General features: G+C 38.9%; 1 protein-coding gene across 1 annotated transcript in view; it reads right to left on the bottom strand.

Annotated features, from left to right (window-relative positions):
- Positions 1 to 27827, bottom strand: part of LOC123659526 (low-density lipoprotein receptor-related protein 2) — a 278192-nt gene that overhangs the window by 25535 nt on the left and 224830 nt on the right. The window contains exons 2-9 of the mRNA XM_045594737.1: positions 26955 to 27074; positions 19641 to 19772; positions 7351 to 7459; positions 6622 to 6788; positions 6173 to 6427; positions 5321 to 5497; positions 4616 to 4839; positions 2824 to 3093 (exon numbers count right to left, since the gene is read on the bottom strand). Coding sequence (XP_045450693.1) covers positions 2824 to 3093; positions 4616 to 4839; positions 5321 to 5497; positions 6173 to 6427; positions 6622 to 6788; positions 7351 to 7459; positions 19641 to 19772; positions 26955 to 27074 — 1454 coding nt within the window. The remainder of the gene's footprint in view (positions 1 to 2823; positions 3094 to 4615; positions 4840 to 5320; positions 5498 to 6172; positions 6428 to 6621; positions 6789 to 7350; positions 7460 to 19640; positions 19773 to 26954; positions 27075 to 27827) is intronic.

Here is a 27827-nt window from a genome sequence, read left to right as displayed (position 1 = left end):
CGACACTGCTCATAGTGCACATTACGCATCGCGTGCTCGCACCGTGGAATGCTCGATGGTGCTTTTCCCTCATCGTCAAGAGTTGAATTCGACGCAAAAAGAGTGCAAAGAATTTTCGCTTACTTTTTCGCATAATGTGCCAGAGAGCCTTCAGGTTCGCGCAATGATGGAAGTGTAGACTAAAAAACGTTACCTTCGACAGCTTTTGTAAGAAACAAAAGGCACGGGTTCCATTTGGAAAGCCCAATAGTCTCTCGCCAATTCTGCTGTGTTTGAACTTTGCCCTAGCGATTTACTACCTGTAAGACCTGGAGGCAGCGTTGAATCTCTTCTTCAGGTTATGCGCCTGTGAATCCCCCATATAGATGCGGAAGATTCATAGGAATTCACTAATAGTATTGGCCTCACAGGCTGAAGCGAACGATCCCCCGCATCTATTGCTGCAGGTCAAGGCTAATAACTCTCCAGCTTGGAACTACAAGCTCTTTAAATTAGCTTAAAATCCGAAATTCAAAACATTCATTCCATTAAAGAACTCATGGAATTATTACTGATAAAATTCAATAACCTTGCATCCAGTTTTCCGGAGGTATTAACTTGATGTTTTTCAAAACTAAAACTGATAAAAAATTAACTAAGGATTTCGATGGAACAGGAACAGCTACAGCAGACTACACTCACTATTGTCTATTCTAGGAGGAAGTAATAACTTATAATCAATAAATATTTATTTTAATTCAATGCAAGCATTTTTTTGTGAGAAATCTTTACCCATCATTTGCCTGCCCCCCCCCCACTAATTTTGATACAGGGCCCCAAGGTTCCCGGGGTTCCAAGGAATGCTACGCCAGTGGTGCCACTTGAGTTTTTTACGCAATTCAGAAATATGATTCTATTTGCGAAGTCCAAATACGAATCGCATAGGTACATAGATTCGACCTAATTTAATAATCTGCTCCTCAGTAATGTCAAGAAAACAACTAAGCAATTTTTTACCGATGAAAAAAACAGAGAAGGTTCTAAAGTCGCTACGTACCTATATTTATTTATGTTTGACCATGCATAACTTTTTACAGTGTACTGTGTGGCTACGGTACTAAAGAATTCAGCCACCCCCTCTCTTCCCGTGGGTGTCGTAAGAGGCGACTAAGGGATAACACAGTTCCACTACCACCTTGGAACTTAAAAAGCCGACCGGTGGCGGGATAACCATCCAACTGCTGGCTTTGAAATACACAGGCCGAAGACGGGCAGCAGCGTCTTCGGTGCGACAAAGCCAGTCCTGCGGTCACCAACCCGCCTGCCCAGCGTGGTGACTATGGGCAAAACACATGGGTTCACGTTGTTTTTGGCGTGAACTTGAACCTATGTCCAACAGTGGACTGTATAGGCTGTAATGAATGAATGAACTTTTTACAGAGTATTCCGAAATTGATAAAAAAATATATTGGAAAGAGTAAACCCCGAAGTTGTTTTTCGCCTAGCAGGCGAGGAAGAAGCGCGGCTCGCAGCTTGCTTGGCATAGGCATGGGAAAGAGCAGAGTCCTAATTTTTTAAACTTTCTTATTCTATTTTTTATTAGTATTACGGTAATAATAATCATAATATACTTTTTTGAAATCCTTGTATTGAGCCCTCTAATTTGATACCAAAAACAAACAACACAGTTATTTACCATAATTATCATTGTTATTTGTTAGCGAAACCCTTCGTTAGCCCAGGTTTACACAGTGTTACAATAAAAACCGCATATACAAATACGGTTTTATTGTAGTTATGAAAAGAGAAATTATTTAATTTTGTTAATACGAATTTTAGAAAATATCGACTAAAAATTACATCACTAGTGTATCGATATAATTATCGACTATGAGGCATCACTTCGCTGGCGTATATACGTATTGCTTTGACCCTTCCCTCCCCCAGACCTATCCCCCAAAAAGCAAGAAAGGGACAACTGCAGCTCAGACCGTTTTAGGTAGATAATTTTTGACCAAAACAGTGTTTCGTAGTCGACTGTTTTCTCCTCAAAACATAACAATTTTTTTTTAATTTTTTTTTAGAAAATAAAAGAAGACTTCGGCTATGCCCCTATGTTCTCATTTTTTTGAAAATATGCATATATTTTTTTTAATGAGTGTCTGAAAATGTACAAAAAATTATGCAAGATTTCGAGTTTTTGAAGTCTCCTAATTCCTATGATAATAAGAATATGAAAAAAATCAAAACATAGGGGCATGGTCATGGCAGCAAAGAGTTCTATGACACAAAAATATTTGATCTAGTGTCATTATCCAGGGAGAAAACAGTCGACTACGTTTGTATGGAGAAAGAGCCGGTACCCTTTCCTCTTAAGTAAGATTCTAAATTTATTAGAATTATCTAAATTTATTAGAATCTTACTTAAAGAACTTTGACGGGGAGATGTCTTTTGACTACCGTATGTAAAGGTACTGAGGATTTGGTTTCTTTTTGTTTGGTTGTTGTTGTGGATTAGTTTATGTATACAGCTTTCTTCAATGATTTTATATTTTATAGATGCCTGATGATGGTCCAATAAAGGATCGAAACGTCGCATGAATTTGCAATTGGTGGTTTGATTGGCACCCTATGTCCACTTTCCTGCTAATCGTCAGAGAATATTTATAATAAATGGACACAACGATAAACAATGAAAATTATATTTTTGTGTTCATAATTTAATCTCGTTTTCGGTAGTGTTAGAAAACTTAGTGAACATAATAATATAAAAATGTTATAAAACTACAATTTTTAGTTGTTGAAGCGAGTTTGAAACCCTAACTAACTAAGTAACACTCTCACCTGGCTGCTGTCGGCGATGAACATGAGACCAAGCGTGGGATCGAGCGCGATGTCCGCGGGGCTGGTGAGGTTGGAGCCCAGCACCACGGCGTGCCAGCGCCCGTCCAGCTCGAACACGTCCACCTTCTGCCCCATCGCGTCCACCACGTACAGCTTGTCGCCCACCCAGTCCACCGCCAGCGCCACGGGCGCCCACGAGCCCGCGATGGAGATGTCGCCGCCCCCGTACGAGCTGATGCCGGCCGGAGCGTTCAGCGGCTGCGAGTGGATCTGAACGGAGAGCACGTTCGGTCAGTTGCAACCCTTTTAGTTAGAAACGAGCAAACGTTCCTAACTAAAAGGGTTGCAACTGACCTTTTTAGTTAGGAACGAATGCTGAGAGATAACGTACTACCAAAAGTACCCCTACACAAGAATCAACATGCCTATAGTGCAGGTAAATCTACAGAATCAGCCTTACATGCTGTAGTGGGCAAGATCGAAGAAGCACTCATAATCAAGGAATCCTGCCTAGGCACCTTTATTGACATCGAAGAGGCCTTTGATAAAACAAATTTCAACAGCATAGTTACAGCACTAAATCGCCACAAAACAAACCCAACTATAATTACTTGGATCAGAAACATGCTGGCAAACAGGATCGTAAAAGTAGACAATGACAACAAACAAGGCGCTATTGTCCCCAAGGAGAGGTGTTATCTCCCTTGCTATGGAACCTTGTAGTTAACGATCTAATATCCTTGCTAAACGACAACAGATATTATACAATAGGCTATGCAGACGACCTGGTTATACTCGTGGCGGGCAAGCTCACAAGTACCTAAGTGAAGAAGATTCACGTGTAGCCTCAAATGGGCGAGTCCTGAGTATTTTCACGGATGGCTCTAAAACGAAAACAGGGTCAGGAAGCGGTATCTTCTCCGAAGACCTAAATATTAATATATCACTACCCATTGGTACCTATAACACAGTGTTTCAAGCAGAGTGCTTGGGTATACTTGAGGCAGCCAGAACAATCGGGAGAAGGAACGTAAAGGATTCCCACATCCGTATATTATCAGACAGTATGTCAGTATTACAGGCACTAGATAGTAACTCAACCACCTCAGGTATAACCTATGAATGCTATAACACCCTGATGCAGGTAGGTGAAAATAATGACATTACACTTCAATGGATCAAAGGTCACAATAACACACGTGGTAACGACAGGGCAGATGAGCTAGCAAGAAGGGGGTCAAGTATGACGGCCATAGGAGCCGAACCGATTATACCGTTACCTTCTTGATGGCTCAAAGGCCAAATTCGACAACGCATGAAACGCAAACACATCACACTATGGTCCGAAGTTGAGGACTGTAGGCAAGCCAAGTTGGCGCTGACAGAAATTGATGCCAAATTGGCAAGAATTCTAATAAATCTGGACAGACGCCAACTGAGACAAATAACTGCGGCACTGACTGGACACGGTTCGTATAACAAACACCTATTTAATATGGGCATTACCGACAGTCCCCTGTGCAGAGCTTGTATGGGAACAGAAGAAACGGCAACTGTACTTCTTTACTGTCCAGGTGTAGCGGCTCACCGGGCACAATATCTTGGCACCCTGAAGACACTTTCGGAGATCTTCAAGAAGCCAAAAAGACTTCTGAAGTTTCTGGAGGAGCTTGGGTGGCAAGAGTGAATCGGATTACTCCCACACACGCAAAATAGGCGCAAAGTCATCGAGTTGCGGAAACCAGCCCGTGTTAACCATACCATAGGAGCGAGGAACGCGGCGGGCGCTCACCTTCCTGGTCTTGAGGTCGGACCAGAAGAGCAGGTTGCGGCGGTAGTGGTAGTCCAGGCCGGCGGCGGCGCTGGCGTTGGCCAGCGGCGCGGGCGCGCGGCCCAGCAGGTCCAGCCGCAGCGCGCCGCGCTCGTGCGCCAGCGCCAGCCACGCGCCCTCCGCGCGCGCCGCGCAGCGCCCGCCCGCGCCCGACACGTAGCCCGGCGCGCACGCGCACGTGTACGCTGGGGAGCGACCGCGCCCGCGTTAGCCGTGCCATACTAATACTTATATTAGCGATTTCTACTGCTTTCGTCTAGGCAATGATTCCTTTTGAATGAAGTACTCATAATATACAAATTCATAGTTAAGTCATTGTAAATATAACTAAAAATTAAATGCTGATGTTGGATGACTTTAAATTTGATAACAGCAGAATTGTCATAAAATTCAATATGCATTTTTATGTTAAAAAAAATAGTCGACCGTACTTCTTGCCAAACACGCACAAGTGACATATTTTATGTTACAACCACATCGAATTAAATTTCTTTGAACAATTTTTATTATTGTTGTAATATTTTTTAAAAAAATATGCGTTATTAGTAAATGTTAATTTTTTAAATGCTTATAGTTATCGTTCATGAAACCATCCATTCTTCAATTACATTGACACACGCACATCTTGAGCAACAAGCCCACTTGTGAATGTAATAAAAGACTCACAGCCCGGCGTGTTAACGCAGAGCTGGTGGCACGGGCCCCACTCGCGGCACTCGTCGCGGTCGACGCACGTGCGGTTGTCGGCGGCGAGCGTGAGTCCGCCGGCGCACGCGCACGCGCCTCCGTTGGGCGACGCCACGCACTTGTACTCGCACTCCAGGGCCGGGCACGACAGCGTCGCTGCAAAAAAAATATCGTTTTATTGGCTACCGGCGATTGTTTTTCTTTTTGACAAACTTTTTAATTTTTTTTTTTTTATACATAGATAGGCTGGCGTTTGACCGCTATTTCACCTGATGATAAGTGAAAATGCGGTCTAAGATGGAGCATGCTTACCTAGAAGTAACCTATTCACTCGCGACTTAAAGATCCCCAGGTCATAGCTTTCAGGAAACACAGACGCTGGTAGAGAGTTCCATTCTTTGGCCGTACGGATCAAGAATGTACTAGCGAATCGCTTAGTGCGTATAGGGGGAATGTCAACCATATAAGGGTGACGAAACGCATAGCGTCTGGTTGTACGATGATGGAAGGGGGAGGGAGGAATCAGGTCATGGAGTTCATGCGCACACTCTCCGAAGTGTATCCGATAAAAAACCGATTTTAAAAAATTATCATGATTGCAGGAAAAAACCCATTGCAAGTTTCGAAACTCGCCTCGGACTAATTCATTACGTTTCCGATTGTCATTAAACACATGAGGCTATATTTCTTAAGCCTTATCCCGTACTATATGTAATGTTGGAAGGCTTCGCATATCTAGTAGGTACACGTCAAAAAGAAAAACATACAGTTGTAACACATTACAAGTAATATGTTATATAACTTCTACTTGTACCAGATCAATATACTTACAGCAAGCATTTTCTTCATCAGCATTATCCTCACAATCTCGTTTTCCATCACACAGCTGTGACCTGGCGATGCACTTGTGCGAGCCGCCTGGCCCTCCGTGCGGACATAGATATTTGTTGTCGGGGCAGGCGATGACTGTGCAGTTGGCTTCATCAGAGCCATCCGCGCAGTCCTTGTACCCATCGCAGTGGTAGGTTGTGGGGATGCACAAAGCGTTGCTGCAACGGAACTGAGCGCTATGGCAAGGTGGGAAACCTGGAATTTATTGAAAAATATGTCAAAAAAATATAAAATCATCTTGCCTATTTATTCGCAATAGGCATTTTCCAACTTACGGCTATAAGTTTATGATTAGTGTTGTCAGGATTTTAAAAAAACTCGGGACATTGTGTATTCAATAATTGGTAATGGGACAAGGTTTTGAATAAAATCAACGAAGCAATACTAACTGCAGTTAGCTTCGTCTGAGTTGTCGCCGCAGTCGTTTTTGTGATCACATTTTGCTGATGCTTCTATGCACTTATCTCCGGACGCGCACCTGTACTGGTCCAGCTGACAAGCTTTAGTTTGTCCCGGACAATCTTGCTCGTCTCTACCCGTCCTACAATCTAAGTACCTAAAAAGAAAAAGATAAGACTTAATAAAAAAAAAAAACGTTTAGAAAGAAAACGTTTCTTTTCTTTTCTTTTATTAATTACGTGAGCTCAGAATGGCGGAGGAAGGGGTCCAATGAAATCTCACCAAATCTCATTTAAACCGAGGGGCGGATAATCGAAAATCTCACCTCAACTTCAAAAAATATAAAATGTTACAGATGTTAAAAAAAATATTTTGAGTGTTCATTTTGGGCGCTAAAATAAATCTCATGGCTATTAAAATAATTAAGTTTTTTCTTTGAATTTTATTTTATTTAAATTAATTCACTATAGTATAATTGAACAGTTTATTATTTCCCGTCAATTTCTATTATATTAAGCGTCAATCTCACGTAAGGGGAGGGGGGGTCCAAGCAAATCTCACTAAATCTCACCTAAGGGGGGAGGGGTCTAAACTGATCGAAAAATAGCTCACGCAATTAATAGATACCCAGATAATAGAACAGATAAAAATTCTTATCTTTCTTTTTCTTCCACATTATCTGTCAGATATTTATATACACTCTAATCATATTTACGCACCCGTCACATTTCTTCTCTTTGGGTATGCAAGGACCCTGGGTAGAAACCTTCCCTGACCCGGTTCCCTCCACGCCGCATTGGAAGTCGTCGACTTGACATTTGCGGTATACTGGAAAAGAAAAAATTAGTTTGGACAATTTCTTCATGGTAAACACTAGTTTTGATAGATAATAAGTGACAGCAAGAACTTGACTTTGACGATAGAATATTCGATTGATTTTTCAACTCAACTCTGTAGTTCGTTTATTCTATTACTAGCGACCTCTATCCGTTCATATTTTTTACATAAGTAATCACCAACATATATACTAAAACCTTAACATGCTGCATCTTATGGTATAAGTATTATTCCGATCGGTTCAGTATTTTTCGCAGTAAAACCGATTAAAAAACCCACTCTCTATTTATTAATCTTATCTTATGTATAAAATTCTCGTGTCACAATGTTAGTTACAATACTCCTCCGAAACGGCTGGACCGATTTTTATGAAATTTTGTGTGCATATCTGGTAGATTTGAGAATCGGCTAACATCTATTTTTCATACCCATATGGGGGGCAAAACAACGTTTGCGGGGTCAGCTAGTATAGATATAGATATAAAACATGAGAAATCGTTTAAATTATAGGACAGTACCTACTAAAGTATTGTTGACCCATATGAAAGAAATTAGAACACACTTATTAGAAAACAATTGTAAAACATATTTTGACATGTTTCAAGTGCCACATTTTCCTATTTTTCCTTATAAAGTCTATTATTGTCCCGCTTTAAGCACTTTAGTCCAATCTAATTTGTTTCACAAAAAATTTCGTTATGCTAATTTTCGCAATTTTTTCTTTGCCCTAAACGTTAAAATGCAAAACAAAATAATACATGTAATAATCTAGTGACTCTTCAAAGAAGCAATTTAGTCATTGAGGCTTGTATTTAAGTGACTTGTGTTTCGAACCTACAGTTTAGTACGTATTTGAGTTTAATTAAAATAATTCTGGAGGTCATTTTATGTGGTCATTTAGAAATTTAGCACTTTTAGCAAAATTTATCAGTTTCTGACTGTCGATTTTTCAATCCTTCCAATTAAGCCTTCATCATCATTACAGCCTATACAGTCCACTGCTGGACATAGGCCTTGACAAGTTCACGCCAATAATAACGTGAACTCATGTGTTTTGTCCATAGTCACCACGCTGGGCAGTCGGATTGGTGATCGCAGGGCTGGCTTTGTCGCACCGAAGACGCTGCTGCCCGTCTTCGGCCTGTGTATTTCAAAGCTAGCGGTTGGATGGTTATCTCGCCACCGGTCGGCTTTTAAAGTTCCAAGGTGGTAGCGGAACTGTGTTATCCCTTAGTCGCCTCTTACGACACCCACGGGAAGAGAGGGGGTGGCTATATTATTTAGTACCGTAGCCACACAGTACGTAATTAAGTCTTATTTAATGCAAAAGTCTAAGGATTATTGAATATTTGTTCCTATTTTTAAAAGAAGTATTACCATTGATTTTAATATTAAACTAGCTGTGCCCGCGACTTCGTCCGTGTGGAATTGAACAAAAAAAGTTATTCAGTTCGCAGAGTAATAAAATAAATAAATTTCTAAAACAAAAGTAGCCTAAGTTACTCCTTATTGTATCAGCTACCTGCCAGTGAAAGTCCCGTCAAAATCGGTCCAGTCGTTTCAGAGATTAGCCGGAACAAACAGACAAGACAGACAGACAAAAATTGTAAAAAATGACATTTTTTTATGTACCGTGTATACATCCATAAGCATTTAGTAAAAAGCGGTAATTTTAATATTACAAACACACTCCAATTTTATTAATTTGTATAGATTTTTTTTAAAGTAGAGTTGTAGAAATAACTAGTTAGGTTACTACTCTGAATAATTTTTTAAAAGTGCGTAAAACAAACAGAAATCACAAAATTTTGTCTCATGCGTAAAACAGACAGCAAACAGAAATCACAATGAAAATTTCCAAACGCCACCAATTACAGCTTAAAATCATCCGAAGTAAGACAGCCCGCGACATTCATCGCCTATAATCGAATAGATCAGTGTGATATAGAGAAGGCGTTTTTGAAGTGAAACTTTTTCAGGCGCAAGAGAAAATTTTTACGGATGAAACGTCGCGAAGATGTACGACGTTTTGATGTACAACGATTTTTAATTATGATACCTACTTCGTCCGGTACAGGCGTCATCCGCCTCGTGTCCCGCTTCACCTTAGTTTTCAATTACTTTTTAATTATTATTTTCTTCAATTAGTTTGCCAAAGTAATTTCACTTCTGATATGTGTACTTTGTACGTTCTTTGTTTCATTAAAAATTTCCTCCAATAAAGACTTGTACACAGTATATAATGATTATAATCCTTTGCTATGAAGGCATTAAAGTTCAGTACCTATCGTTAAACGAGCACGAACACAAAATTTGTATTCATACACCGCTACAGGGTTGCCCAACGAGATGCAAAAAGAGGTGTTAGATTTTACGGCAGCCTGTTAGTGGCGTCGCTACACTTAGATAATGCGATTTTCATATAACGTTATGTAAAAATCTTCGATATAGCGCCTTTGTGACGACAAAGTGTGGGTCTCTCGTCTCAGCTATTCGAATATAAAAGACGGACTTAGTGTATTTCTTTTTAAGAATTTAATATTTTTTTACTAACGTTGTAAACTTGTTTTAAGGACTGATGCATGATGATATTATTTAGTTTCAATTGAATTTCGAAAATAAATCAGCTGCCTTTATGATATCAGACTTTTAGTTGTAAAATTTTTTATTTTATTGTTTGACATTTTTCCTACCTTTTCTTTTTTTTTTTTTTTGTAAATTATATTATTTTGACTTTCGCTAAGTGTGTGTATCACCTTATGGCGAAATAAATGTTTTCATTTCATTTCAACTCACTCATGAAAAGTTTTTATATTCGTTATATATACGTACATATATATTAAAACAAATGTGACTTTTTTATAAGATCGGTTAAAAATAATCCGAAACATTAGAAATAAGACCTAAGGCTTACAGATGAGTAAACATGGAACGCTCAGATTGTTCTTCCAGAGGTTCGCGTTGTTTGTACGCGGATTTGAGCTGTAAATATTTTTAATCTGAAGAATAATCGGGAACATTTGCCACTATGTCAGTTGAACCTTTACATGTTTAATAAGTTAATGACATGAGGAGTTGATTTCAATTGATTGTATACTATGGTGAAATGGATTTTATGTTTCTTCTACATATTTTTGTTGATTTTTAACAATTTTGATTATTAAGTATTATTTAAATCATCATCATCATCATCATCACTTCAGCCTATCGCAGTCCACTACTGGACATAGGCCTCCACAAGTTCGCGCCAAAATGGCGTGAACTCATGTGTGTTGCCCATAGTCACCACGCTGGGCAGGCAGGTAGGTGACCGCGGGGCTGGTTTTGTCGAACCGAAGCTTCTTCGGCCATTTAAATTATGATAAGAATAATTTTATAAATAAGTACATTAATACTAATTCGAAATATTTCACTTACTTGTATCATCATTATAGCCTATACAGTCCACTGCTGGACATAGGCCTCCACAAGTTTACGCCAAAAATAACGTGAACTCATGTGTACTTACTTAACATTTACTTGTATAAAATATGTCATTTACTAATAAATACGGCCGATAGTAGTTCCACGAGTGGTAAAAGGTTTTCTATTCTAGAGAAGGAAAGTAGCTTAAATTGTAAATCTTGAATTGAACCAACGATCGTAAGTCAGATAAGTCAGTCAGTAATACTAGAAAATTCATCACAACTTGGTAAACTAGAACAGCAATCACAATTATGAATCGTTAATTACGATAATTAGGTGCCGGGTTGACAACGGTGATGCAAACGCGCTGTTGAAACACAGCAGCAGTTGCATCAAAGCGCGATTCTGCCAAGCGCGAGCGTTTCCGGGCCACTGACACTGCGTTGCGATATGTATACCGTATATTATACTTCTCGTGGCAATTGCAGGACAAGTAATGCATACTTAAATCTATATACGAATAAATGAAATTGGAATGTCTGTTAGTAATATTAAAATAACCGCTTTTTACTTAATGCGTGGTGACTATGGGCAACACACAGAGTTCACGCCATTCTTGGCGCGGATTTGTGGAGGCCTATGTCCAGCAGGAGACTGCGATAGGCTGAAGTGATAAAAGTATTATTATTTAAGTATTATTATTCTTATAAAGGGCCATCGGCCATAAATGTCATCGAGCGCTTTCTCTAGTAAGTATCCATTTTGATAATTTTTAACTATACTATAAAATTACCACTATAGTAACCAATAAGAATTGTATTCGTAACTTGTTTCACGGAATTTTTAATAATAATAAAGTAGTCTAATAAATAAAGTCGAATTATTGCGTTAGTGCCGACTCTCTTTAGCTTAATTATTCAATTCTGCAATTTCGTTCTCCGTTAAATTATATTATATGAAACTAAACTAATAAAGTGTACATTGATTAGTTTCGTTCATTTGGGATTTTCACCTCGTTACAGAACGCGCTCCAGCATCTCTCTTATTTGTGCAACATTCTTGAATAAACGATCGCCGAGACACCTTTATACAAAATTGAAAATTTAATCATGAAGCGGACTTTATATCTGTAATTTTAATTTAGAAATATAACTAAAGATAAATTAAATAACTTATGTAAATAAGTGCTAATAATATTATAGAGGTTATTATATTAATACTAGCTGACTCGGCAAACGTTGTCTTGCCGCTAAACGCTATTTAAAAATAGGGGTTGGTGGTAGAAGTATGAAAATTTAGGATTGTATGTATTTTTCAACGCCAAATCATAATAAAATAAAAATAAATAATTGATCTAAAAATTAAAAAAAAAATTTTTTAAAAAGTTGTCGGTCCCGGTTGTTATCATGTACACCTGATAGTGATCGTTACTCATAGTAGGAATATATCCGCCAACTCGCGTTGCAGCAGCGTGGTGGATTAAGCTCTGATCCTTCTCCTGCATGGGAAAGAGGCCTATGCTCAGTAGTGGGATATTACAGGCTGAAGCGAGGAAACATTTATATTGTTGTATTTTTACCCGACTGCCAAGGAAGGGTTATGTTTTTCGCGCGTATCTTGTATGTATGTATGTTTGTATGTAATATTCTTTACTACCTCATAATTCCAGAACCACTAAACGGATTTACATAATTGAGGTATCGTTAGGTTCGTCTTAGCTGCCCAAATGTTCTTAGATAGGTGACATTAAAAAAAATCACACATGGCGGCTGCGCGAAGCCATTGTAGTTAATGAAAAAAAAATTTTGTATGTTAGTAGTCGATATAGAATACTAGGTTATAACTCAAATCTAACACAAATAAAAAATTTCGACTACCTTTCAAAATATTTACTATAGTAATAATAATTGAGATATTTCCATTACTACCTATAACAAAAAAAAAGTAATTAAAAAACATCTGAAATGTTCGCTTAAAATGAATACACCACAAAAAAAAATTGAATAATTGTTTCATTTAATCCTACCAAGTTAAAAATATTACACCGTTAGTGAAAAATGTCACTCCCGAGCTTACTCTTTCAATCTTAAGACTTTTAAATCAGGACAGACAAACGAAAATGAAACATTAATAAATTGAAACGGCGGCAATTCCGCCCGAACGAACAGAAAGTAAGCCTCCTTTGAGACGTCTACAAACATTATGATATATGAAAATCAAATTTAATACACTGAAGTCTAAACAAACGTTTTCATTTCACTGCGGTTAGTGACAAATTAATTAATATGTGTGTGATGTATTTTCTTTTGTAATGTTTGATATTATTAGTTATTTATTTAAGTATGCAAAATAAATTACAGCTTGTCTTATGGAAAGTAAAGATGACATATAGGTTGGAATGTTAAAATTACCATCTTTTAAAAGTACCTACCCGTAATATAAATGAGTTAGAAATTAAAGATTGTTATAATTTTAAATGTGTATTCGGTATTACTATATTTGTGATATCATTACATAGTATGAAACAAAGTCACTTCCACCGTTCTGTATGCTTAGATCTTTAAAACTACGCAACGGATTTGGATAAGGTTAGGAGATATCCCTAGTTTGGTACCATGATAAGGAAACCAGGATCTGATGATGGGATCCCAGATAAATCGAGGGAAACTCTCGAAAACCCGCATAACTTTTTACTGGGTGTACCGATTTTAATGATTTTTAATTTAATCGAAAGCCGATGTTATCATGTGGTCACATTTAAATTCACCGAGACCTGATTACAACTTTTGGAGTATTCTTTGATAATGCGTATTTACTTGACTATTTCTTCGTCTACCTACGTTGTATTACTTGTCGATATAATTGAAGTCGGTTTTTTTTCGTTTGCCTGCAAACACAATTATGTATTTAGTATCAGCATTGCACCCGTGCGGAACCGGGGCAGGTCGCTAGTAAATGTAAAATTAAGCCGTCCGTTCACCGTAAGATTATTGCATGAATAGTTTTCCGGAATTAGGTTTTGCAACAGACTTATTTACCACACGTGTCGCCATACCTAGCAATACAAATTATGGGCTACCCAATTTATTTATTACTATAAAATTATAGTATTTACATAGTATACATATATATATACTTTGTTGACTAGGAGAGAATGCCACTAGGCATTAAGTCCGCCTTTTGTTACAACTGTTTTATTGTTGGAGAATAAAGTATATAAATAAATAAATAAATATATATCATCAATATGATGAAATAACAACGCGCCTAAGCACCGGTGGCTTGCAGGTTCGATTCCCACTCGGCATGGATATTTATATTTGTACAAATTTTTCTATTCGGTTTAGATGCCTATCCTTTGGAGAGCACGTCTGCCAACCCATAGTGAAGCAGCGTGATGGATTAAGCTCCGATCCTACTCCTACATAGAATGCTATGTCCAGCAGTGGTGTGTTACAGGCTGAATCATTTGTTACTTTATAACTCGATTAATTTGTATAATGACTGATTTGACGCCTCGTTGGCGCAATGGTCACAGCCATGGATTGTACCTGTTGCGCTGGCGGTTGCAGGTTCGATCCCCGCACATGACAAACATTTGTATTGGCCATAAAGGTGTTTGCCGTAGTTTGGGTGTTTGTGCAGTCTTTGTGGGTCTCCCCACCGTGCCTCGGAGAGTACGTTAAGCCGTCGGTCCCGGTTGTTATCATGTACACCTGAAAGCGATCGTTACTCATAGTAGGGAATATATCCGCCAAACCGCATTGGAGCAACGTGGTGAATTAAGCTTTGATCCTTCTCCTACGTGGGGAAAAAGACCTATGCCCAGTAGTGGGATATTACTGGCTGAAGCAGGAAAAATTTGATAACTCTTTCTTTATTCAAAAGCTTGTCGTGTCATCCCATTTAAATTTGAAAAAGATCTGACGAGTAGTTAGACGACGAGTTATCCCTAATTATATATTATTAATCGTACTGTACTTATCGATGTTGTGTGTGAGTTGTTAGTTATTTGCGAACAGATAACAAATTTTTGTAAGATCAGTTTCGTACTTAAAGTTTAGTTTATATTTGAAATGCATGTTCCATAATGATTGTGGGCTTTTTAATATTATATTACGACTTATAGCAGCTGAACAACGGCTATTTATGTCGACGCGAGTGAAAAGAGTACTTGTACTGTGTGGCTACGGTACTAAAGAATATAGCCACCCCCTCTCTTCCCGTGGGTGTCGTAAGAGGCGACTAAGGGATAACACAGTTCCGCTACCACCTTGGAACTGAAAAGGCCGACCGGTGGCGGGATAACCATCCAACTGCTGGCTTTAAAATACACAGGCCGAAGACGGGCAGCAGCATCTTCGGTGCGACAAAGTCAGCCCTGCGGTCACCAACCCGCCTGCCCAGCGTGGTGACTATGGGCAAAACACATGAGTTCACGTTATTTTTGGCGTAAACTTGTGGAGGCCTATGTCCAGAAGTGGACTGTAATGATGATGATGTAATGATGAGTGAAAAGAGGGTACTTCAACTATTTTTCTAGTACTTTGTAGAAAAAAAATCATGATGTTGGATTTATTTTTCTTGATTGTTATGATTTTATCGTATGTAGTAAATTTTAAATATAGTATTATTTTCTTTTTTGTATTTTTATAATAAAAAATATATATTTCGAAATTAAATTTAATTTAAATGATAAAGTCCTAGACAAGTGAACGTAATATTTGAAGATCAGCGAAGTGAAGAAACGGGACGAGGTCAGGAGTTCGATTTGTTTCACAATTCCTCTAATATGATTATAAGTAAAATTGCTACACTTTTGACGTTTACTCAAAGTGCATATTGTCATATAAAGGTCTATCTTTGACATTTATTAGTGATTTGTGAATGGGATGGACTTACGATTATAGCGTAACCTTTTTGAAGTAAAACTTCTTTACGTACGCTTGACTTGGAGAATAAGCTTGTGAATGAGAGAACGAGAGCGTTACGAAAAGTGTGATCGGGTGAGGCGAACGGTATTTGAGATATAAGTTAGTGAAGATAAAAAGAGAGAGAGTTACGTTTCGTAAGTTTTACTTCAGTCGTGTGGTCTAAAGCACACTCTTTGTTATATTTTTGACTAGTGGGTCAGTTTGCAGTGCCCCACTTTCTGGCCTGCTTTCTGCTACGGGGGTTGTGTGTTCGATTCGCGTCTCGAGACTGCGTGTCATATATATATAAGGATTATTATTTATATGTACTTATTGAAAAAATATGTAGCTATATCAGCCGGCTGTTACCTATAACACAAGTATTATGTTGCTTACCTTAGGAACAGACGACCGTGTGTGTATTTTACGGATATTTATTTATTATTAGGTTAAGCTTCATATAGGTACAAGATAAATTTGCAGCTGAACTTTAAAAAATACTACCTTTATTAAATTGAGTGTCTAGCTTAGAAATCAAAAGTTATTTTGAATGCTTTATATATCAACGTTATACACAAAGTAGAAATCTGCTGAACTGAGGAAATTATATTAAAATTTGTTAAAAAGAACAATTCTTTGTCACGAAACAATACAGATTAACGTTTTATTGTTAATAATTTCTATGTCACCTCCGGGGAACTAATTGCAGCGCCGTTCCGTTATTGTATCAAAAAGTGCGAAGTCGACGACCGTGGAGGAAAGAATAAAATAATTGACGCCCATTAAAACTTTCTCCGCGCCGGGAATCGAGACGGAATCGGTCGAGCGTACAAATACGCCTGCAACTGTTATGATTTTAAATATTAACCTGAAACGTCAGTCTTTGGTCATTAACGTTTGTTATGAAACAGTAAATAAACAACTGATAAACTCTTTACATTCATTGTCTCCTAGTACGGTGAAGTATCGTTTTAAAAATTAGAGAACATACAAAATAAACGGAATGAACTTCTAAAAGGATGAAACACTCTATCGATGATTCGGAAGCACGCATACATACACAAACATCCGTTTGCATTATTCACACATATAATATAGAACGAGATACGAAAAAAAAATTGTAATATTTAAAACATGTTTTACAAGACTGAATAGGACAAACATCAAAAAAGGTCAAATAATAAATAAATTATCATCATCATCATCATCATCATCATCATCATCATTTTAGCCTATCGCAGTCTACCGCTAGACATAGGCCTCCATAAGTTCGTTCCAAAATTGGCGTAAATTTATGTGTTTTGTCCATAGTCACAACGCTGGGCAGGCGGGTTGGTGACCGCAGGGCTGGCTTTGTCGCACCGAAGACACTGCTGCCCGTCTCCGGCCTGTATATTTCAAAGCCAGCAGTTGGATGGTTATCCCACCATCGGTCGGCTTTTTAAGTTCCATAATGGTAGTGGAACTGTGTTAACCCTTAGTCGCCTCTTACGACACCCACAAGAAGAGAGGAGGTCACTATATTCTTATTGCCGTAGCCACACAGATATTATACGTTTATATGTACACACAGATATTATGTTATACGTTTAGAGGAATGCGACGTTTATCTCAGTAATTTATACTAAAAATCCTCGTTCTTAAACAAACAAAAAAAAAAACAAACTTATGTATTTTTAAAAATATTCATCGAAGTTATGTATTATTCAGACAAAAAACCAGTAAAGTAAAAAAACAACTATAGCATCCCAACCCTTTCCGAGTTGAAATAGAAACAAAAATATCACAACATTTCTTAGCCGTTGAATCCAAGTTTAGAATCCAATTTCCACTTCATTAAAACTTACGGCATCCAGTTTCCATCCAGATAAAACGTCACAACTAATTTGTTAATCAAACAAAACTTAAAGAAAGTGTATTTTAAAATAGAAAGTATTTAGTAATATTCAAGAACGTATTTTCTGAATTTTCGCACATCGAAAAAATCAATAGAATATGTTACTTAAACCTTTACATTTGCCACCTGTGTAACATATTCTGGCAAAATAAATAAATTTGTAAAATAAATTTGCTGTGTGGCTACGGCATTAAAGAATATAGCCACTCCCTCTCTTCCGACAGAACAGTTCCACTACCACCTTGGAACTTATAGAAAGTAAATATTAAATTGGACTGGGCATAGAAGAAGGTATCACCCGTGTTGGGTTTTGACACCTGCCTCTGAAAGCACCAGACTTCTGCTTGATAAGTAGAATATCTAAAGCCATAAAATTCCTAATCGTCCTTCGACAGACCAAAGAAAAATTGGTAAAATTACTAGGATATTATTGTTACACCAAATTTATAACCAAACAAAAAAAAAATTAAAAAGTATTTTGAAAAGAATATCGTTTATTGACAAGAAATTTTAGGTGGGTACAATTGATATATGGTAATAGCCACAGCAGGAAATATAGGCTAATCTGGAGCTACCCGACTGGAGAAGCACATCGACCTAATAGAAGATCACAGCCAAATAAGACTGCTCTCAAATAGTGAAGTGTTTGTGTGAAGTGTAGCCAGACTTGAGAATGCGCAGTTTTGCGCTCTCCTAGACCTCCATAGACTCTAGAAGACCATATGCTACAGTAACCGCTTCTGATCAGACAATCCGCACACTTATTTGCCACAATAGTAGAATAAAAATAATAGTCATTGCACATTTATATATTGAGGTACAGTCAGATAAATACAGTTCGAAACTTCGATTATTTTCCGCGAAGGATTTGGGCGACGCAACGCTCAAACCTCCGAGGACGCGTCAAGGAAACTAAGCAAAGTTTTAATACGTTCCGCGGCGGAGCGTTGTCATGTGTACAGCATTCGATTCCAACTTTATCAGTTAGCATCCCACTCACTTCATTTATTACTGATTTCCTAGATAACTTGAAGATGAGTGGGTTATAGTTTTTTTTTTACAACGAATGCTAACAAGGCTACGGTTTGCCTGATAGGAAGTGGATAGTGTAATTTTTGGAACCGCAACATCAGGAGCAATGCCAACGCGTTTATGCTGTAATTATACGCATAAGCGTATTATTTTTTTCGGCATGTATTATCTTCTTGAATTTGTCTGCTCTTTTCGGGTGTCATGGAAGAAATTTCTTGCATTAATAAGGATATATTAGTGCTTGCGTTTTAGCCTTACTTTTGATATTTCTATATAAATAATAGTCTTATAGTTGTGGTGGCCTAAAGGTCCGTTTAATGTGGGCTCTTAAAAATGTTTTTTAGTGTCGATCATTTATTTTTGTACATTAAAAATAAAATTTCAGAAACAAAATATAACATGAATAAAATTAATAATATTACATTGGAAGTTTAACTAAAATGTAAAACAATTTGTCATCTAAATTATATTATAGCTTTGTAGGTACTAAACTGGGTCGCGTTTCATTAAATTAGTTTTCATTTCCTTTTAGTGGGTAACACTGACCGTTAGGGCTAGCAGTTTCACAGGAATATATAATAGTTATTTCATTTTTCAGTAAACAAAAAAGAGTTATCCGCATAAACTGTATTAGAATAACAAGGACTTACTTATTTGTCTGTCAAAGCAGTTTTACAAATGACAATATACAAAAATGTTGTAGTTTTAAAATTAATTTAAGTCACGATAAAAAAATATCACCCAACTATGCCAGATAACGCTTTGTATTGTTTCTATTAATGGATGTATTTAGACATTTAAGTTATTTACTTTCCCGTGAATTAAAGACATATATTTACACACAGAGATGGGTAGAATACCATGCAAGTTAAACTTTCAGGTGAGGACCCTGGTTATGCTAAGTGCTATGAGGGTGTTTACTCACCGCAGTCCGCTTCGTCGGTGCCGTCGACGCAGTCAACTCGCATGTCGCACCGGTAGTGCGGCGGGATGCAGTACGTCTTGTTCCACACGTACTGCCCGCATGTCAGCTGGCCCACCTCGCACTCCGGGGGCGCTGTGAATAAAAAAAGGTTTCAATGTTAGAATTAATGCAATTTACTGCAATAAGACTAATTTATCTTGACAGGTGAGAAAACTTCAGATGGACCAATTCAGACTAGGTAGTAAATTTTGTATCACAATAACATTAAATGCATTGTTGAAAATAAAATGAAATGAAACCTAAGTTAAACAAGTTAACAGTTTTAAGTGCAAGTCTGAAGTTAGAAAGAAAAAGAAAATTTATGAGACGAACGAAGTTGATCGTGCAAGAGATAAGTAACGAGGCGGTCACGATAACAATGAGAGTCGTTGAAACGTCAGCCGTTATTCAGTGCACTCCGGGAAAACGAGCCGAGTCAATAAATATTCAAAGCACAGAGAAGGGATCAATCGTATACCGTCATTAGTACAAAGGTCGAGACCGACCTGTAATCAGTGTCGGCCATCAATCAACTTGGAGGGCTCTAGTCGAAGCGCTCGTGTATAGAAGGTCCTTATCAGAACTCCGACTGAATTTACGCGAATTCTCTCGAATGATTCAAAAACGATTTACTGTTTAATCTCTCGGTGCTCTGAATCATGATCATTCTTTGGTCTTTTCAATTAGTATTCCACGCATAAAACTCGAATGGTCTTAGAATAATAATTTTAGGTTTAATATGCGGTATATTTTAATACGTGGAAGTTTAAAATTTAAAACCGTTTTATTTCAATATAAACTGTTAAAATAGTTGAACATGCCTTTCGTAAAGGAAATCCGAGTTTCGTCCTCGAGTGCTACAAAGCATCGTAGCCATTACGTTCATTTGACACATGACACGCGCTAAGCCTATTTTTCCCGGTTCAGTCGACCATTTTGGTTCGCTCTGGAGAATGCGCACGAAAAATTACATGTCAACGAGCGCAACAATGGTGACGGGATTAAGCGGGACATTCACGTGCGGGAAGTGACGCGGCGTTACGAGTATCTATACGTTTTATACACGCGAAGAGCTCGAATTTCTGTCCCGATTTTTTTCGACCTTCACAAAGGACGTCGTTCGTGCGATACGGTATAATTCTCAATGACTGGTGTTCAGCCTGTTCTCTTTCGTTTACTCCGTTTCAAACCGGTTTAAACAGGTTTGATCCGACTTTGACGAGAATTTGAGATACTTTATCAACATTGTACAAAGTCTATTGTAGATGTGATTTCTTTGTTATATTGATTTGACTAGCTTTATTTCATAAATTGTATAAAGCCCAATAGCTTTATTGTTAAACAATTATATATTTTTCGTTTGTTATTTATTGTTTTATTATAAATCTCATTCATGTGTAGACCTAGCTTAAAGATATAGCTAGTTAATCACGAACAATCGCAACCATGTAAGTGACTGGGGTACTCAATTGGTGGATTGTACTTGACTTTAACAATTTACCATTTTAACCCTTAATCCGTGGGCCACAAGGTGTAAAATTAAAGTATTTAAAACCGCGAGTACACCGCCGCAATGTACGCGCAATTAAGTTTTATTGTTTTAAAGTTTCGCACGTGATATATTGGCAGGGCACTGAATGAAACTGCGATGTTTTGATTCGATTCGTCTCGCTTTTTCAGAAAATATTGCATTCGAGTTCTCACGTTTACAATAGCTTTCGATGATTTGATTAATATGTATATTTTATGTATATTTTTAATTATTTTTTACATGAAATAAAAATTTCGTTTTATCTGGCGTTGGTTCAGTTGTATATCTTGTTGTAATATTTTATGGAGATTGATTTGTTGAGAGTTAATCTCTCCTTTAAATAATAAGACATGGACACACATTCACATATATATTTATTTGTTGAAAAAATAATAATTCCAAAATATGTTCATTAACGTTTAGACAAATTCTAATGCTCTATTTGAAAAATGAATATATTATTTAGATGTAATCATAATTAAAATATACAGTTATTATAGACTAGACATGCTTATGGTTCCGCTCGTATTAGTATTTGGTCATAGTGTTCCATTTTGAATCATAGCGTGATATTTTAATACACGCTATGAGTACTTCTAGATGAAGATTCAATTATAATTTTTTTTATTTCAAGCCATTCATTTTACTAAACCATTTCACAAAAGGTGGATGAAACTTTAAACGATTTATTAATTATAATGTTACGTGTTAGGGTTCGAAGGATTTGGAGAGAAAGACCTGCTGACTCTTTTCAAGACTTTATTCACAAGTACTAGGTCCAACACAAAGCACTAGGTTCAAACACTAAGCACTAACAAGGTCCTATGTCGTAGCCAATGTCGTAGGTCTCGCTGGTACCACTCTTGATCACTAGTTTTCACTCTTGAAGTCGCCTCGAAGATCGCTCAAACTGAACTGCACTGGCTCGCCTCGCTGCAGCTATTTATATCGGCCGAGACGAGGCCCAGACCATTCTGGAAAGTTCGCGCATGTACCCGGTTTTCGAGACTATGCTTCTATATAGTTCCACAGTTGTTCCTCTAACGCCATCTAGTATTGAGTAGAGAGTTTCATGCGGTCGCTGTCTTTGCGTGGTTTCAATGGTTGCCGCTAGATGGCGCTAGTTTCTTTGTGTGTCCTTAACACTACTCCCCTCTTAGAGATGCTCGTCCCGAGCATCGTTGTTACTGCCATGGTAACGCGCCAGACGGTCTATGTGTACCACTTTGAATGTCCCTCTTGGTTGCTTTTGAATCCTGTAAGTCACATCATTCAGTCGGGTAACCACTTTGTATGGACCGTCCCACTTGGTCTGCAACTTTGGCGATTTCCCTTTCCGGCGGGTTGGGTTATGCAGCCACACCAGTGACCCTTCCTTGAAGCCGCTCGTGTTCGATTTCCGGTCGTATCTGGTTTTTATTCTTTTCCCTGCTCCCGGGCAGGGGACGAAGTCCCTCGTTTCTTCAGCTCCTCTATTTCTTCCTCGATCCTTTTCATCCTTGCTATCTGGGTCTCCTTCTGCGGGCAGTTGAGCTGAAGATGGCCCCTTTCGCCGCATTTGTAGCACATGACTCCATAGCTTTTTTTCGTAGGAGCCTTGACCTCCTTAACTTCCTCAGAGACCTCGCGGATCTTATGAGTCTGCCGTATGTCATGGCGAACAGCCTCTACCTCCAAAGCATGCGCCAATGCTTCCTTTAACGAGGTATGGTGTCGAAGCCTCACTGCAGCTCTGACCTCCAGGTCTTTGATTCCGTCGACAAATGCTTGAACAATATTCGTGTCTACCATCTTGGTGTCGGCTCCTGGGTGTGCCTTCCTGACGAGTTTTTCAATTTCCAACGCCCATTGTTGTAGTCCTTCTCCTGAGCGTTGGACTCTGTCACGCAGTTGGGCACGGAACACGTGTTCCAGGTGTCGCTCTCCGTATCGGGATTCAAGTGCCTCCATCAAGCCGTGGAACCCGTTTCCTGTCTGTGGCAGTGCTTCCAGAACCGACAAAGCTTGCCCTCTGAGCGCAACAGTGAGAGCGGTCAGGCATTGCTCTTCCGTCCATCCGTTGGCAGTAGCAACCGTCTGGAATTGTTGACGATAAGCGTTCCACGGAGTAGTACCGTCGTATGGAGGCACTTTCACTCTTGGTCCTTGCGCCACTCCGGTACTTCCACTAGACATCGCGGCTCCCGTGGTTTCAAGACGCACCACTTTCTTCTGTAATTCAGTGAGGCCGGTTTTCACATTTTCAACATCCAATCCTAACCCGGTAACTCGTTCTTCCACTACGTCGACATCTTTTCGAAGCTTAGTCACCGCGTCACTAACATCTTTTACAGCCCAAAGCGTTTTTTCTTGGAGCTCTTTTTGTTGCTCTTGTGATTCTTGCAATTTGAAACGTGTTTGCTCTTGTGATTCTTGCAAAGCACCACGAATTTCAACCCTTTGCTGCTCTTGTGATTCTTGCAAAGCACGAATTTCAGCCCTTTGCAGCTCCATTAATTTAATTAAACTTCCTAATTGAAGAGCCACTTGAGAGTCTGTAGAAGTTACGGTGTCACTGGTGGGCGTGGTAAGGTGTGCGGGTCCGGTGGGCGGAGCTTGAGACAAAGTGGGCGGGGCCTGAGCCCGAGTGGGCGGGGCCGGTGTCCGAGTGGGCGGGGCCTGAGCCTGAGTGGGCGGGGCCTGACTCGGAGTGGGCGGGGCCTGAGCCCGAGTGGGCGGGGCCTGAGCCCGAGTGGGCGGGGCCTGAGCCCGGGTGGGCGGGGCCTGGTGGGCGTGGTCAGTGGGCGTGGCATGATAGGCGGGGTCAGTGGGCGGGGCTTGGTCCACGGTGGGCGGAGCTTGGTCCCCAGTAGGTGTGGCCTCCGCAGCTCGTTGCGCCCTTGTCCTGACGCCCTTGACGTCCTTAAAGTCTTCTCTCGGAGTCAATGGCATCTCCAAATCTCACTTCCGACACCAGTTGTTACGTGTTAGGGTTCGAAGGATTTGGAGAGAAAGACCTGCTGACTCTTTTCAAGACTTTATTCACAAGTACTAGGTCCAACACAAAGCACTAGGTTCAAACACTAAGCACTAACAAGGTCCTATGTCGTAGCCAATGTCGTAGGTCTCGCTGGTACCACTCTTGATCACTATTTTTCACTCTTGAAGTCGCCTCGAAGATCGCTCAAACTGAACTGCACTCGCTCGCCTCGCTGCAGCTATTTATATCGGCCGAGACGAGGCCCAGACCATTCTGGAAAGTTCGCGCATGTACCCGGTTTTCGAGACTATGCTTCTATATAGTTCCACAGTTGTTCCTCTAACGCCATCTAGTATTGAGTAGAGAGTTTCATGCGGTCGCTGTCTTTGCGTGGTTTCAATGGTTGCCGCTAGATGGCGCTAGTTTCTTTGTGTGTCCTTAACAATAACATTATGTACCTACCACTAATATATAAGAACCAACTTAAGATGATACTTTTTTTTGTTGGTATCGCAGGGGAACCCATTGACGGATGATATCCAACATGTCCGGGTAGGCATTCCTAAAATCACTATTCACTTAATATCACTAATTAATAATCACTTTATTTAAACACTTTTAATAATTTGTAAGCGCTTAATTCCGCCGCCGATCACCCGCCAGTGTGTTCCTACCTCTATCTCGTAATTAGTCAGTCGATGGGCGTCATTTATTCAGCCATAATGGCGTTACGTATCTTTTGAATAATGGAAATATTACGCTTATAACTGATTCAATTTCGAATCGTTGGGTCGACGAATTCACATTTCATTAATGATATTAATGATCTAATTATAGATAACCTGTTTGTTTTACTATAATATGAAAACTATAATATTGTTACGAGTTCTTGTCTGTGGTGCTTTTGTTACTTGTATCATTAGCTGCTGATAAAATTTATCTACATAAGTTTCTTAGAAGTTTTATCAGTAGGATAAAACAGGTACTTAAAAATTCAACGTTTTCGTTTTAATTAGCTAACAACTTTATTTTATTAGTGCCGTGTCGGCGTCTAAACACCGACTGTCGCGGGTTCAATTTCCGCTCGGAGTGGATAATTGTGTTTATACAAATATTTACGGGCGATATACGAACCGATGTAGGAACTAACTACAGCACCATGACATTCCTACATATATTATATTCAAAATGAAAGACTAATGGATTTTTTTAAAATGAGGTAGGCACAGCAGGAAATTTCCTGCTCAAAATACGGAGCAACCCGACCTTGACCTTACGGCAGAACACAGCTACATAATACTGTTTACAAACAGTTTCTGTAAGGTGACCAGAGCTCCTGGGGGGAATTGGGGATTGGGTTGGCAACGCTCTTGCGATACTTCTGATGTTGCAGACCTCGATACGCTACGACAATCGCTTACCATCAGGTGAGCCGTACGCTTGTTTGCCGACCTAGTTATTAAAATTTTTTTTTTTAACATTAATTTATTTCATAAAATAAAGAAAGACACTTCTTTCATTTCACTTCATTTCAATTCAAAATATTTTCATTCATTTGAACATTTCATAGCTCTTTCAAATCGGGCGTGAATTATGAATCTTAACTTTTCATCTTGTAAATCATTTTTAAACTACAAATTAAATGAGAAAAGTTAAGTGCATTTAAAATGGCAGGAAAGTGATGCAAATGAGAGAGAAAATATGCAAATTGATCAAGTAATTAGCATAAAATATTATTTTTACGTGTTATTATATGTTTTATAATGACATGCATTATTTCGAGTTTTTAGGACACGTTGGTGCAGTGATTAAATGACAGTGCAGTTGTGCTAACGGTCGGGAAAACTACATACGTTACGCCAACTTCTGGTCTTTGCACAGGGTATCGTAGTGAAGCTGTTTATTTTGATGGTTACGTGTTCTGAACTGTATAGATGATAATTTAGCTGGGGTAGGGCACAGCAGGAGATTTCCCGCTCAAAATATGGAGCAGCCCGACTGAGGTGGTACCTTGATCTTACAGAATATCACAGCTAAATAATACTTTTTTCAAGCAGTGTTGTGTTCCTGTGATGAATTAGGTGACCAGAGTTCCTGGGAGGGAATTGGAGATAGGGTTGGCAACGCGCTTGCAATCAACGATAATCACATACCATCAGGTGAGCTTGTTTGCCGACCTAGTTATTAAAAAAAAATTAGTGTCTAATAAACTGTATAAGTATTTAGATCTATACGTTCTATATTGCGTTTAAAGGTCTTTGTGTCTCTTGTAGGTGCAGAGCTATAAGTTAGTGAAGATAGAATGGGAGAGAGTTACGTTTTGTTTGTTTTACTTCAGTCGTGTGGCACACTTTTTTTTAACCGACTCCCAAAAAATACCGCATAACTTTCTACTGGATGTACCGATTTTGATAATTCTTTTTTTTGTTGAAAAGGAGATAAACCAGGATCTGATGATGGGATCCCAGAGAAATCGAGGGAAACTTTTGAAAATCCGCAATAACTTTTTACTGGGTGTACCGATTTTAATAGTTTTTAATTTAATCGAAAGCTGATGTTTGTCATATGGTCACATATAAATTTTATTGAGATCTGATAACTACTTTTTGAGTAATCTTTGATAACGCGTAGTTACTTGACTATTTTTTCGTCGATCTACGTTGTATTACTCGTCGATGTAATTGAAGTCAGTTTTTTTTCGTTTGCGAGCAAACACAATTATTATAAAAACAAACAATTATTTTCGTTTAGCTTATACCAATATCAGTTATAAAAAGTTACTTACGACAAGACTGGAATTCATCCTCGCCCTTCTCGCAGTCGCGCTGGTAGTTGCACACCCACAACGCCGGGATGCACTTGCCCTCCGGGCACCGAAACATACCGCTCGGGCATATTGTGTCGCCTGAAAATAACAAAAACTTGAGTTTATATATGTAATATCTGTGGCGACATCTATCGCGCGAAATACGAACGACTACAAACTACGTAATTAGAGAAAACTGACGTATGCTACATCGCGCTATCAGAGTTTTCAAAGTGATTAAGTATATATACAAGATCTCGACAACAACCGTCGGGGCGTTAGCCCGCCAGACACAACACCTGTCTGGTTGGAGGATCCTCCAACCAGACAGGTGTTGTGCAAATTCAAAGTATCCCGTTGCGTTTTCATCGCTAAACTTTTATGAGATATACATGTCGATTCAGCCTTTAATAGCCCACTGCTGGGCATAGGCCTCTTCCTCCATATAGGAGAAGTATCAGAGCTTAATCGACCACGCTGCTCCACCGCGAGTTAGCGGATATATTGCCAACTATGAATAACAATCGCTATCAGGTGTATATGATAACAATTGGGACCAGCAGCTTAACGTGCTCTCCGAGATACGTTGGGGAGACCCACAAGGACAGACTTTCAAATCGGAAAGAAATATTTGCGCAAATACAAATTACAATAATAATAAGTCGAACCCGCTAACCGTCGATGTTTTGGCGCGTATGCTACGACGCACAACTGCACCAGAGCGGTTGTTAATAGTCATCAGAGTCACAGATAATGACATCTTGTATAAAGTTTTGTAACTTAAACCATAATTATATAAAATTGCACTTAAAATGATGTAACGATTAGTTAATGTACAGTAAATTCTCTTTT

Source organism: Melitaea cinxia, chromosome 14 (assembly GCF_905220565.1).
Source record: "Melitaea cinxia chromosome 14, ilMelCinx1.1, whole genome shotgun sequence".
NCBI classification, from domain to species: domain Eukaryota; kingdom Metazoa; phylum Arthropoda; class Insecta; order Lepidoptera; family Nymphalidae; genus Melitaea; species Melitaea cinxia.
The sequence above is the reverse complement of the archived record's forward strand: the minus strand, read 5'-3'. Positions and strand labels throughout refer to the sequence as shown.